This window comes from Salmo salar, chromosome 26 (genome assembly GCF_965601325.2).
Source record: "Salmo salar chromosome 26, fSalSal1, whole genome shotgun sequence".
Taxonomy (NCBI): Eukaryota; Metazoa; Chordata; class Actinopteri; order Salmoniformes; family Salmonidae; genus Salmo; species Salmo salar.
The window spans coordinates 52,455,405-52,470,000 of record NC_138316.1 but is presented as its reverse complement, the minus strand read 5'-3'; the positions used below and the strand labels follow the sequence as shown (position 1 = coordinate 52,470,000).

Genomic DNA, 14,596 nt, shown 5'->3' with positions numbered 1-14,596 from the left:
CAACTCTACCATCCAGACAGGATCGTTATAGTACAACTCTACCATCCAGACAGGATCCTTATATTACAACTCTACCATCCAGACAGGATCCTTATATTACAACTCTACCACCCAGACAGGATCCTTATATTACAACTCTACCACCCAGACTGGATCATTATATTACAACTCTACCACCCAGACAGGATCCTTATATTACAACTCTACCACCCAGACAGGATCCTTATATTACAACTCTACCATCCAGACAGGATCCTTACAGTACAACTCTACCATCCAGACAGGATCCTTATATTACAACTCTACCATCCAGACTGGATCATTGTATTACAACTCTACCACCCAGACAGGATCCTTATATTACAACTCTACCACCCAGACAGGATCGTTATATTACAACTCTACCACCCAGACAGGATCGTTATAGTACAACTCTACCATCCAGACAGGATCGTTATAGTACAACTCTACCATCCAGACAGGATCCTTATATTACAACTCTACCATCCAGACTGGATCCTTATATTACAACTCTACCACCCAGACAGGATCCTTATATTACAACTCTACCACCCAGACAGGATCCTTATATTACAACTCTACCACCCAGACAGGATCCTTATATTACAACTCTACCACCCAGACAGGATCATTATATTACAACTCTACCACCCAGACAGGATCCTTATATTACAACTCTACCACCCAGACAGGATCATTATATTACAACTCTACCACCCAGACAGGATCCTTATATTACAACTCTACCACCCAGACAGGTTCATTATATTACAACTCTACCACCCAGACAGGATCCTTATATTACAACTCTACCACCCAGACAGGATCCTTATATTACAACTCTACCACCCACACAGGATCATGATATTACAACTCTACCATCCAGACAGGATCATTATATTACAACTCTACCACCCAGACAGGATCCTTATATTACAACTCTACCACCCAGACAGGATCATTATATTACAACTCTACCACCCAGACAGGATCCTTATATTACAACTCTACCACCCAGACAGGATCATTATATTACAACTCTACCACCCAGACAGGATCCTTATATTACAACTCTACCACCCAGACAGGATCATTATATTACAACTCTACCACCCAGACAGGATCATTATATTACAACTCTACCACCCAGACTGGATCATTATATTACAACTCTACCACCCAGACAGGATCATATACATCAGATACTCTGTGTGGTACAGACAGACAGACAGACAGACAGACAGACAGACAGACAGACAGACAGACAGACAGACAGACAGACAGACAGAGACAGAGAGAAACAGACAAGACAGACAGACAGACAGACAGACAGACAGACAGACAGACAGACAGACAGACAGACAGACAGACGTATGGTGTCCATCAGCTTTAGCAGTACAGACTTATGGGTAACAGGGGTCCGGGCTGATAACCTAGGGCTGTCTTTTGCAGCAATAGCCCTACATTGAGGTCACAACAAAGACAACGACAGTAGTGTACACTACTTTCAGAGAGAAATCCTAAGAATGTGCACTACCAGAACTTTTCTAAAGAAAAGCCACATGAAGCAGTAGATTACAGGAGAATAGAATGAGGGGTGACTCTGCCTGTGTCCCAAAACGGAAAACATATTCCCTACATAGTGCACTACTTTTGCATGGGCCCTGTTCATATGCGGAGCCGTTTGGGGATGCACTTCCCTCCCTCTCCTGTCGACACATTCGACCTCATGCTTTCTCCTCTGCCCGGGGTCGGGCCTTGATTGACACTGTTATGATGTCGTAGTGTTCCGTTGCCGAGGTAACCCCCTCGGCTTCCCGCTGGGGGACGGGACTGTGCAGCAGGAGACAGCTAGGCAGAAGGTGGACCGTGCCAGAGAGTCAACCAGTTACCCCAACAATATACACACTGTAAATAGATAGCACAGCAACCAGCCAACCGGCAGGAAGGAAGAGAGAGGGAGGGAGGGAGAAAGAGAGAACGGGAGAGGGTACGGCCCAGTACATCACCGGGGACAAGCTTCCTGCCATCCAGGACCTCTATACTAGGTGGTGTCAGAGGAAGGCCCTAAAACATTGTCAAAGTCTCCAGCCACCCTAGTAATAGACTGTTCTCTCTGCTACCGCACGGAAAGCGGTACCGGAGCGCCAAGTCTAGGTCCAAGAGGCTTCTGAACAGCTTCTACCTCCAAGCCATAAGACTCCTGAACACCTAGTCAAGTGGCTAACCTAAACCATTTGCATTGGCCCCCCCCCCCCCCCCCCCCCCACACCTCCTCTTTTATGCCACTGCTACTCTCTGTTATTATCTATGCATAGTCACTTTAATAACTCTACCTACATGTACATATTACCTCAATTACCTCCACACCGGTACCCCCTGTATATAGCCTCCACATTGACTCAGTACCGTAACACCCTGTATATAGCCTCCACATTGACTCAGTACCGTAACACCCTGTATATAGCCTCCACTTTGACTCAGTACCGTAACACCCTGTATATAGCCTCCACTTTGACTCAGTACCGGTACCCCCTGTATATAGCCTCCACATTGACTCTGTACCGGTACCCCCTGTATATAGCCTCCACATTGACTCAGTACCGTAACACCCTGTATATAGCCTCCACATTGACTCAGTACCGTAACACCCTGTATATAGCCTCCACATTGACTCTGTACCGGTACCCCCTGTTTATAGCCTCCACATTGACTCTGTACCGGTACCCCCTGTATATAGCCTCCACATTGACTCTGTACCGGTACCCCCTGTATATAGCCTCCACATTGACTCTGTACCGGTACCCCCTGTTTATAGCCTCCACATTGACTCTGTACCGGTACCCCCTGTATATAGCCTCCACATTGACTCTGTACCGGTACCCCCTGTATATAGCCTCCACATTGACTCTGTACCGTAATACCCTGTATATAGCCTCCACATTGACTCTGTACCGGTACACCCTGTATATAGCCTCCACATTGACTCTGTACCGTAACACCCTGTATATAGCCTCCACATTGACTCTGTACCGTAACACCCTGTATATAGCCTCCACATTGACTCTGTACCGGTACCCCCTGTATATAGCCTCCACATTGACTCTGTACCGTAACACCCTGTATATAGCCTCCACATTGACTCTGTACCGTAACACCCTGTATATAGCCTCCACATTGACTCTGTACCGTAATACCCTGTATATAGCCTCCACATTGACTCTGTACCGTAATACCCTGTATATAGCCTCCACATTGTTATTTTACTGCTGCTCTTTAATTACTTGTTACTTTTATTTCTTATTCTTTATAGTTTTTTTATTTTTAACTGCATTGTTGGTAAGGTGGCTTGTAAGTAAACATTTCACTGTAAGGTCTACACCTGTAGACGGCGCACGTGACCAATAAAATATGCTTTGATTTGAGGAGGGGGAGAAAGGGACACACACAGACAGACAGACAGAGAGACAGACAGACAGAGAGAGAGAGAGAGAGACAGAGAGAGAGAGAGAGACAGAGAGAGAGAGAGACAGAGAGAGAGAGAGACAGAGAGAGAGAGAGAGAAGTGAGGAAGGAATTTTTTCCCCGCCCTACAGACGGCTATATCGGTCAGCTAATACAGGACTAGTAAAGGCCCAGAGCACTACTTTTACACCCTGTTTATACCTGCCCGTAACATGCGTCCTGCCTCCTGATCTTGGCCACATCTTCACAACAAAGCATATAACGTTCTGAGAACCGTATGTTTCTTAAGAGCTTGGTGAGAGTTATCCTATTGTTATTTTAGTTTTACTTGCTATATTGTATTTCCTTCGCCACCATGGCCTTTTTGCCTTTACCTCCCTTATCTCACCTCATTTGCTCACATTGTATATAGACTTATTTTTCTACTGTATTATTGACTGTATATTTGTTTTACTCCATGTGTAACTCTGTGTTGTTGTATGTTGTCGAACTGCTTTGCTTTATCTTGGCCAGGTCGCAGTTGTAAATGAGAACTTGTTCTCAACTGGCCTACCTGGTTAAATAAAGGTGAAATAAAAATATATATTTTTTGTTGTTGCATACAACCTTCCCACAAAGTTCTGGGAATAGTGCAGGATAGTTGCTAGGCTTTAAAACATTCTCAGCACATTTAAGCAATAATACAAAAAAATATATATATATATGAAAAATAAAATACTTTTCTTGGTATTTCATAACTTTAACAGAACATTTCCTAAAAGTTCAAATATGGATACGTTTAATTTCACATTGGAAAATGTTCTCAAATAGTTCAGAGAACGTAAAAAAAAAAAAAAAAAACGTTCTTCTGTGGGAATTTCAATACTTTCGTACATGTTTTCTACATGGTTCATATTTAATGTTCTCTATTGTTTATAAAACCACCAGAAAACGTTAGTAACGTTCAGAGAACAATTCTAAGAACGTTATTTAAAAACATCTACATTCCGTTCTCAGCGTCAACAAAACTCTCTCCGTCCTCCATCTTGTTAAGTGTGTTCAGATGTGTTGGCCGTTTGAATCTCACTGACGCTGTGCCACAATAAGACAAAAAGTGAATGTCTAAACAAATTAATTTCCATGTGTCCTATCTGTGCTGGAAGTTCAAAACAGTTTAACCAAAATCTAAACTCACAGTGTTATTAAAAGTTTTATTGAAACATGTTCTCAGAACGTTAATGAAATCTCCCATAAAAACGTTCAGGGAACCATAGTAAAACATTGTCATTACCTCCCTGAAACCTATACATTTACATCCCCAGAACCAGGAGAAATGTTCACTTCCGTTCTCAGAACATTAAAAACGTTCAGTTTTACCCGGTCAGGAAACGTATGGATTAGTTTCCAGAAACAAAAACGGATGTTCCCGCAACTTCCGAGGAACAAAATGTGTTAGCTGGGTTGTCTGTTCACATTTATAAGATCAAATCACAATCAATAGTGGCTAATATTTATTAACAAGATGCAAATTATCAAATAAAACTGAGTAAGGAACAGATCTTCAAATTTCATCCATACAGATCACGAGGGAACACAATTAAAATGCTGAATAATTATAGCCTACTTCACTGTGGAAAAGGGGTAAAAATTGGATGTTGATATGAATTTCAGTTTGCTTCCATACAGTGGTGGGAAAAACTACCCAATTGTCATACTTGAGTAAAAGTAAAAAGTTACTCAAGTAAAAAGTAAAAGTCACCCAGTAAAATACTACTTGAGTAAAATAAATATACTTAAGTATCAAAAGTAAAAGTATAAATCATTTCAAATTCCTTATATTAAGCAAAGCAGGCAGCACCATTTTCTTGTTTTTAAAATGTATGGATTGCCAGGGGCCACAATCCAACACTCAGACATCATTGACAAAAAAATGCATGTGTTTAGTGAGTCCTCCAGATCAGAGGCAGTAGGGATGACCAGGGATGTTCTCTGTTTAGTGAGTCCTCCAGATCAGAGGCAGTAGGGATGACCAGGGATGTTCTCTGTTTAGTGAGTCCTCCAGATCAGAGGCAGTAGGGATGACCAGGGATATTCTCTGTTTAGTGAGTCCTCCAGATCAGAGGCAGTAGGGATGACCAGGGATGTTCTCTGTTTAGTGAGTCCTCCAGATCAGAGGCAGTAGGGATGACCAGGGATGTTCTCTGTTTAGTGAGTCCTCCAGATCAGAGGTAGTAGGGATGACCAGGGATGTTCTCTGTTTAGTGAGTCCTCCAGATCAGAGGTAGTAGGGATGACCAGGGATGTTCTCTGTTTAGTGAGTCCTCCAGATCAGAGGCAGTAGGGATGACAAGGGATGTTCTCTGTTTAGTGAGTCCTCCAGATCAGAGGCAGTAAGGATGACCAGGGATGTTCTCTGTTTAGTGAGTCCTCCAGATCAGAGACAGTAGGGATGACCAGGGATGTTCTCTGTTTAGTGAGTCCTCCAGATCAGAGGCAGTAGGGATGACCAGGGATGTTCTCTGTTTAGTGAGTCCTCCAGATCAGAGGCAGTAGGGATGACCAGGGATGTTCTCTGTTTAGTGAGTCCTCCAGATCAGAGGCAGTAGGGATGACCAGGGATGTTCTCTGTTTAGTGAGTCCTCCAGATCAGAGGCAGTAGGGATGACCAGGGATGTTCTCTGTTTAGTGAGTCCTCCAGATCAGAGGCAGTAGGGATGACCAGGGATGTTCTCTTGATAAGAGCGGGAATTGGACCATTTTCCTGTCCTGCTAAACATTCAAAATGTAACGAGTACTTTTGAGTGTCAGGGTAAAATGTATTGAGTAAAAAGTACATCATTTTATTTAGGAATGTAGTGAAGTAAAAGTAAAAGTAATGTACAGATACCACAAAAAACAACTTAAGTTAAAATACTTCAAAGTACTACTAAAGTATTTTACACCACTGCTTCCATATGACTGGTTTTACATTAGTCTCCAGGGATCATAAGGTAAAATAGAGATCAGTTTCTAACCAGTCAGTCATTTAGTCTCAGATCAGAGATCAGTGTTCTAACCAGTCAGTCATTTAGTCTCAGATCAGTGTTCTAACCAGTCAGTCATTTAGTCTCAGATCAGTGTTCTAACCAGTCAGTCATTTAGTCTCAGATCAGAGATCAGTGTTCTAACCAGTCAGTCATTTAGTCTCAGATCAGTGTTCTAACCAGTCAGTCATTAGTCTCAGATCAGTGTTCTAAACCCGTCACTCATTTAGTCTCTGGACCTGCTGACTTCTAGCTGTTTGGAAGACAGGGCCTTGGCTTTAGGGATGATAGCTGTTTGGAAGACAGGGCCTTGGCTTTAGGGATGATAGCTGTTTGGAAGACAGGGCCTTGGCTTTAGGGATGATAGCTGTTTGGAAGACAGGGCCTTGGCTTTAGGGATGATAGCTGTTTGGAAGACAGGGCCTTGGCTTTAGGGATGATAGCTGTTTGGAAGACAGGGCCTTGGCTTTAGGGATGATAGCTGTTTGGAAGACAGGGCCTTGGCTTTAGGGATGATAGCTGTTTGGAAGACAGGGCCTTGGCTTTAGGGATGATAGCTGTTTGGAAGACAGGGCCTTGGCTTTAGGGATGATAGCTGTTTGGAAGACAGGGCCTTGGCTTTAGGGATGATAGCTGTTTGGAAGACAGGGCCTTGGCTTTAGGGATGATAGCTGTTTGGAAGACAGGGCCTTGGCTTTAGGGATGATAGCTGTTTGGAAGACAGGGCCTTGGCTTTAGGGATGATAGCTGTTTGGAAGACAGGGCCTTGGCTTTAGGGATGATAGCTGTTTGGAAGACAGGGCCTTGGCTTTAGGGATGACAGCTGTTTGGAAGACAGGGCCTTGGCTTTAGGGATGATAGCTGTTTGGAAGACAGGGCCTTGGCTTTAGGGATGATAGCTGTTTGGAAGACAGGGCATTGGCTTTAGGGATGACTTATTGCTGTGTGTTTGAACAGTAGAGAGTTGAGCTAAATCAGTGAATTAAAGTAATTTTATGAACGCGTCAGCGAGTCCTTACGGATGGTGGTGGTTTTCTACGTTACCATAGAGACAACGAAACGCATGAGAAGAGACACAGCAAAACAACTGTACAGTTACTCAGGTGGCTGTGCTTTCTTTAGCATGGCTCTGAGCGCGCGTGTGTGTGTGTGTGTGTGTGTGTGTGTGTGTGTGTGTGTGGACAGGAGGAAAGCAGTTCCTTAAGGGGTGATTACCTGTGAAAGGACTTAACTGTGTTGTAAATCCTGCATCTCCACTGACAAAAAAACAGTAAAACACACACACACACACACGATACACACACACACACACACACACACACACACACACACACACACACACACACACACACACACACACACACACACACACACACACACACACACACACACACAGAGTCAGGAGTAAGTGTGACTGAGGCTGTAGAACAGTAACATACAGGTTTAACACTCTGATGATAAATGAGTTCACCGAGAGGTTCAACACCCTGATGATAAATGAGTTCACCGAGAGGTTCAACACCCTGATGATAAATGAGTTCACCGAGAGGTTCAACACCCTGATGATAAATGAGTTCACCGAGGGGTTCAACACCCTGATGATAAATGAGTTCACCGAGAGGTTCAACACCCTGATGATAAATGAGTTCACCGAGAGGTTCAACACCCTGATGATAAATGAGTTCACCGAGAGGTTCAACACCCTGATGATAAATGAGTTCACCGAGAGGTTCAACACCCTGATGATAAATGAGTTCACCGAGAGGTTCAACACCCTGATGATAAATGAGTTCACCGAGAGGTTCAACACCCTGATGATAAATGAGTTCACCGAGAGGTTCAACACCCTGATGATAAATGAGTTCACCGAGAGGTTCAACACCCTGATGATAAATGAGTTCACCGAGGGGTTCAACACCCTGATGATAAATGAGTTCACCGAGGGGTTCAACACCCTGATGATAAATGAGTTCACCGAGAGGTTCAACACCCTGATGATAAATGAGTTCACCGAGAGGTTTAACACCCTGATGATAAATGAGTTCACCGAGAGGTTCAACACCCTGATGATAAATGAGTTCACCGAGAGGTTCAACACCCTGATGATAAATGAGTTCACCGAGAGGTTCAACACCCTGATGATAAATGAGTTCACCGAGAGGTTCAACACCCTGATGATAAATGAGTTCACCGAGAGGTTCAACACCCTGATGATAAATGAGTTCACCGAGAGGTTCAACACCCTGATGATAAATGAGTTCACCGAGAGGTTCAACACCCTGATGATAAATGAGTTCACCCACTGGGGAGCCAGGCCCAGCCAGACAGAAATACTCCTCAGTTTCATCAGCTGTCCGGGTGGCTGGTCTCAGACGATTCCTTAGGTGTGGAGGTCCTGGCCTGGCGTGGAAACACATGGTCTGCAGTTGTGAGGTTGGTTGGATATACGGCTTATGGTAGAGAAATTAACATTAAATGATCTGGCAACAGTTCTGGTGGACATTCCTGCAGTCAGCATGCCAATTGCACGCTCCCTCAAAACTTGAGACATTTGTAGCATTGTGTTGTGTGACAGAACTGCACATTTTAGAGTGGCCTTTTATTGTCCCCCCAGCACAAGGTGCACCTGTGTAATGTTTAATCAGCTTCTTGATATGCCACACCTGTCAGGTGGATGGATTCTCTTGGCAAAGAAGAAATGCTCATTAACAGGGCTGTAAACAAATTGGTACACAATATTTGATAGAAATAAGCTTTTTGTGCGTATGAAACTGGGATCTTTTATTTTATAACCCTTTACATGTTGCGTTGATATTTGTGTTCAGTATAAATGGAATTCAAATAATTGAACCGATGTCGTCAATTAGTTGTTTAAAAACTGAAAAAATGACTGTGATCTCAGTTAATGCTCAGCACTGACAGACAGACACCATAGCAGACAGACAGACACCATAGCAGACAGACAGGCAGACAGACTGTCACCATTGCAGTCAGACAGACAGACAGGCAGACAGACTGTCACCATAGCAGACAGACAGACACCATAGCAGTCAGACAGGCAGACAGACTGTCACCATTGCAGTCATACAGACAGACAGACTGTCACCATAGCAGTCAGACAGACAGACAGACAGACTGTCACCATAGCAGTCAGACAGACAGACAGGCAGACAGACTGTCACCATAGCAGTTAGACAGACAGACACCATAGCAGACAGACAGACTGTCACCATAGCAGTCAGACAGACAGACAGGCAGACAGACTGTCACCATAGCAGTCAGACAGACACCATAGCAGTCAGACAGGCAGACAGACTGTCACCATAGCAGTCAGACAGACAGACAGACAGACAGACAGACAGACAGACAGACAGACTGTCACCATAGCAGTCAGACAGACACCATAGCAGTCAGACAGGCAGACAGACTGTCACCATAGCAGTCAGACAGGCAGACAGACTGTCACCATAGCAGTCAGACAGACACCATAGCAGTCAGACAGGCAGACAGACTGTCACCATAGCAGTCAGACAGACACCATAGCAGTCAGACAGGCAGACAGACTGTCACCATAGCAGTCAGACAGACAGACAGACAGACAGACAGACACCATAGCAGTCAGACAGGCAGACAGACTGTCACCATAGCAGACAGACAGACAGACTGTCACCATTGCAGACAGGCAGGCAGACAGACTGTCACCATAGCAGTCAGACAGACACCATAGCAGTCAGACAGGCAGACAGACTGTCACCATAGCAGTCAGACAGACAGACAGACAGACAGACAGACAGACAGACAGACAGACAGACAGACAGACTGTCACCATAGCAGTCAGACAGACACCATAGCAGTCAGACAGGCAGACAGACTGTCACCATAGCAGTCAGGCAGGCAGACAGACTGTCACCATAGCAGTCAGACAGACACCATAGCAGTCAGACAGGCAGACAGACTGTCACCATAGCAGTCAGACAGACACCATAGCAGTCAGACAGGCAGACAGACTGTCACCATAGCAGTCAGACAGACAGACAGACAGACAGACACCATAGCAGTCAGACAGGCAGACAGACTGTCACCATAGCAGTCAGACAGACAGACAGACAGACAGACAGACACCATAGCAGTCAGACAGGCAGACAGACTGTCACCATTGCAGACAGGCAGACAGACAGACTGTCACCATAGCAGTCAGTCAGGCAGACAGACAGACTGTCACCATAGCAGACAGATGAGTAAACAATAAACAAACTGAAATACTCAGGTAGAAAACATACCAACACAATAAATGGTGTTTCCATGAAAGAGTTCAGAAAAAGGTTAACAGGTAACGTTTGGTTACAAAGTGTAGACCTGGGAAGGCATGAAGAAAAGGCATCTTACTCCCAGTACAAAACACCAATCATTCAGAAAGACTTTTCAATAGGAGTAAATAACAACCTGTATAATAATACTAAAAGCTGGGTGTTTTACATGATGATAAACTATATGTGATTACTAACCAGAAGACGTGAACACAGGTAACATTTAGCATTGTGGGGATTATAATCCTAGAGGACGCATTACAAACCCTATAGCTCTAAGGGCCCTGGGCTAAAGTAGTGCACTATATAGGAAACTGGGTGCCATTGGGCCCTGGGCTAAAGTAGTGCACTATATAGGAAACAGGGTGCCATTGGGCCCTGGGCTAAAGTAGTGCACTATATAGGAAACAGGGTGCCATTGGGCCCTGGGCTAAAGTAGTGCACTATATAGGAAACTGGGTGCCATTGGGCCCTGGGCTAAAGTAGTGCACTATATAGGAAACAGGGTGCCATTGGGCCCTGGGCTAAAGTAGTGCACTATATAGGAAACAGGGTGCCATTGGGCCCTGGGCTAAAGTAGTGCACTATATAGGAAACAGGGTGCCATTGGGCCCTGGGCTAAAGTAGTGCACTATATAGGAAACAGGGTGCCATTGGGCCCTGGGCTAAAGTAGTGCACTATATAGGAAACAGGGTGCCATTGGGCCCTGGGCTAAAGTAGTGCACTATATAGGAAACAGGGTGCCATTGGGCCCTGGGCTAAAGTAGTGCACTATATAGGAAACAGGGTGCCATTGGGCCCTGGGCTAAAGTAGTGCACTATATAGGAAACAGGGTGCCATTGGGCCCTGGGCTAAAGTAGTGCACTATATAGGAAACAGGGTGCCATTTGGCCCTGGGCTAAACTAGTGCACTATATAGGAAACAGGGTGCCATTGGGCCCTGGGCTAAAGTAGTGCACTATATAGGAAACAGGGTGCCATTGGGCCCTGGGCTAAACTAGTGCACTATATAGGAAACAGGGTGCCATTGGGCCCTGGGCTAAACTAGTGCACTATATAGGAAACAGGGTGCCATTGGGCCCTGGGCTAAAGTAGTGCACTATATAGGAAACAGGGTGCCATTGGGCCCTGGTCTAAAGTAGTGCACTATATAGGAAACAGGGTGCCATTGGGCCCTGGGCTAAAGTAGTGCACTATATAGGAAACTAGGGTGCCATTGGGGATGTCGTCATAGTTGAATAGTGGAGACGGTGGTATCAAGACTCTTCCAGAACAGACGGTCAGTCCATTCTGTTCTGCTGAGTTACTTAGTTTCCATAGGTTGTATCAACACTCAATGCTACATCAGGGATGGTCTCTCTCTCTATCAAATGCAGTGTTTCCTTGTCATCAAGGTAACAATGTGACAGTCAGCCAGTCAGTCAGACAGACAATCAGCCAGCCAGCCAGCCAGTCAGATAATCAGCCAGCCAGCCAGCCAGTCAGACAGATAATCAGCCAGCCAGTCAGCCAGTCAGTCAGCCAGCCAGTTACACGGCCAGCTAGCCAGCCAGCCAGCCAGTCAGACAGATAATCAGCCAGCCAGTCAGTCAGCCAGCCAGTCAGTCAGCCAGCCAGTTACACGGCCAGCTAGCCAGCCAGTCAATCAGACAGTCAGTCAGCCAGCCAGTTACATAGCCAGCTAGCCAGCCAGACAGCCAGTCAGCCAGTCAGTCAGCCAGCCAGCCACACAGCCAGCCAGCCCTCCAGCCAGGACCCAGTGGTGGGTCCAGCCCAGGGTGCAGTGCTCCATCCTCGGGGAGCTAGTCTACGCCATTGGGGTGCCTGCCCTGGGTCCAGGACCAGGCTGCTCCAGGCCTCTCCTGCTGGCCTGCCTGCTGCTGCGTTTGTTGTCCCGGTGCTGTGCTCCTCCTCCCGGCTGTCCACTACTCCTACTAACGTAAACGGTAGGAGGCTGGGCGGCCATCTCAAACCTCTGTTCCCCTCCTCCCCCTGTCCTGCTGCTGTGCGTGGAGGTCTTTCTCTTGGTCCGGGGCTGGGGCGAGGGATGGGGTCGGGCTGCAGGCAGCAGTAGAGAGCGTTGAGAAGACGATCCAGCTGCAGCGGTCCTACCCGTAGACGTCCCTGCCATGGCGGAGGTGCCCAGTCGTGCCAGCGCCACGGGGATCTCCTCCAGGGACTCTGCAGAGTCAGAGTGGTAATCAGCAGGGGGCCCGGCGGGCAGCACGGGGCCAGGTTGGAGACCAGGCTGCAGGGAGCTAGGGGGGGGCAGGGAGGCCCGCAGGGGGAAAGGGAGGTGCTGGCTCAGGGAGCTGGACAGGTGGGACACGGACGTGGGGACAGGAGTTACACTGCAGGACTCTACTGGAGAACAGGACAGGAGAGGAGGAGGACAGGAGAGGAGAAGAGGACAGCAGAGGACGACAGAGAGGAAGAGGACAGAGAGGAGAGGAGGACAGCAGAGGAGAAGAGGGACAGCAGAGGACAGAGAGGAGGACAGGAGAGGAGAAGAGGACAGAGAGGAGGAGGACAGAGAGGAGAGGACGACAGAGAGGAGGAGGACAGAGAGGAGAGGACGACAGAGAGGAAGAGGACAGCAGAGGACGACAGAGAGGAAGAGGACAGCAGAGGACGACAGAGAGGAAGAGGACAGCAGAGGACGACAGAGAGGAAGAGGACAGCAGAGGACGACAGAGAGGAAGAGGACAGAAAGGAGAAGAGAGGAGGACAGAAAGGAGAAGAGAGGAGGACAGGAAAGGGACAGACATTCACATCACAGAGCTGCTACTCAATATACATGAGCATAGAAATAGAATCAATAGAACAGGTCTCCAACCTCTCACCGTGGCGATTTGACAGGAGCACTAAAAATGGCTGTCCATTATGGCCCCATTGACTTGAAAAGGGGAAGCCTGTTCTATTTGCTCTAGTTCTGTAGTATGACCTCGTTATAATGTCTTAGAATCATCTCATAATGACTAAATAACAGACAATTTGAGACTGTTGACAATTGTAAACACTGAGAGAGAGAGAGAGAGAGAGAGAGAGACGACATATTAAGCCTTGTTATAAGACATTATAAAGGCTCATACATGCTTATAACACGTTCTAAAGCATTCTTTTTAACACAGACTTTATGTTTACCAACAGATACACTCATGTCACTTCAAGTAGCACAGGACTGACTAACGCTTTATCAGCATGTCAAGTAGCACAGGACTGACTAACGCTTTATCAGCATGTCAAGTAGCAGAGGACTGACTAATGCTATATCAGCATGTCAAGTAGCAGAGGACTGACTAATGCTTTATCAGCATGTCAAGTAGCAGAGGACTGACTAATGCTATATCAGCATGTCAAGTAGCAGAGGACTGACTAATGCTTTATCAGCATGTCAAGTAGCAGAGGACTGATTAATGCTTTATCAGCATGTCAAGTAGCAGAGGACTGACTAATGCTTTATCAGCATGTCAAGTAGCAGAGGACTGATTAACGCTTTATCAGCATGTCAAGTAGAAGAGGACTGATTAACGCTTTATCAGCATGTCAAGTAGCAGAGGACTGATTAATGCTTTATCAGCATGTCAAGTAGCAGAGGACTGATTAACGCTTTATCAGCATGTCAAGTAGCAGAGGACTGATTAACGCTTTATCAGCATGTCAAGTAGCAGAGGACTGATTAACGCTTTATCAGCATGTCAAGTAGCAGAGGACTGACTAACCCTATATATATTTTTTAATGTATTATTATGCTAATTAGATTTCAGCGGGAGCACAGACATCGACCTTAGGGGGGGTA

At 45.9% G+C, this 14,596-nt stretch overlaps 1 protein-coding gene and 1 long non-coding RNA gene across 4 annotated transcripts in view; both read right to left on the bottom strand.

The window, feature by feature from the left end:
- Positions 1–4,320: 4,320 nt before the first annotated feature.
- LOC145864293 (uncharacterized) lies at positions 4,321–8,367 on the bottom strand. Its single transcript, XR_014382870.1, has 2 exons — positions 7,704–8,367; positions 4,321–6,234 (listed from the first exon to the last, which is right to left on the bottom strand). It is a non-coding gene; the product is annotated as an uncharacterized LOC145864293 (long non-coding RNA).
- Positions 8,368–8,535: 168 nt separating this feature from the next.
- The window catches only part of LOC106588030 (palmitoyltransferase ZDHHC1), a 55,843-nt gene continuing 49,782 nt past the window's right edge, over positions 8,536–14,596 (bottom strand). The window contains exons 11-12 of one of the 3 annotated variants that reach the window (XR_014382869.1): positions 10,769–13,161; positions 8,540–8,888 (exon numbers count right to left, since the gene is read on the bottom strand). Coding sequence is in view for 2 of the 3 variants with exons in the window: in XM_082969847.1 (XP_082825973.1) it covers positions 12,605–13,161 (557 nt within the window). In the remaining variant the exon portion in view is untranslated. Of the gene's footprint in view, positions 13,162–14,596 lie in introns of all 3 variants that reach the window. The other 2 variants (XM_082969848.1, XM_082969847.1) reach the window with 2 other exon arrangements.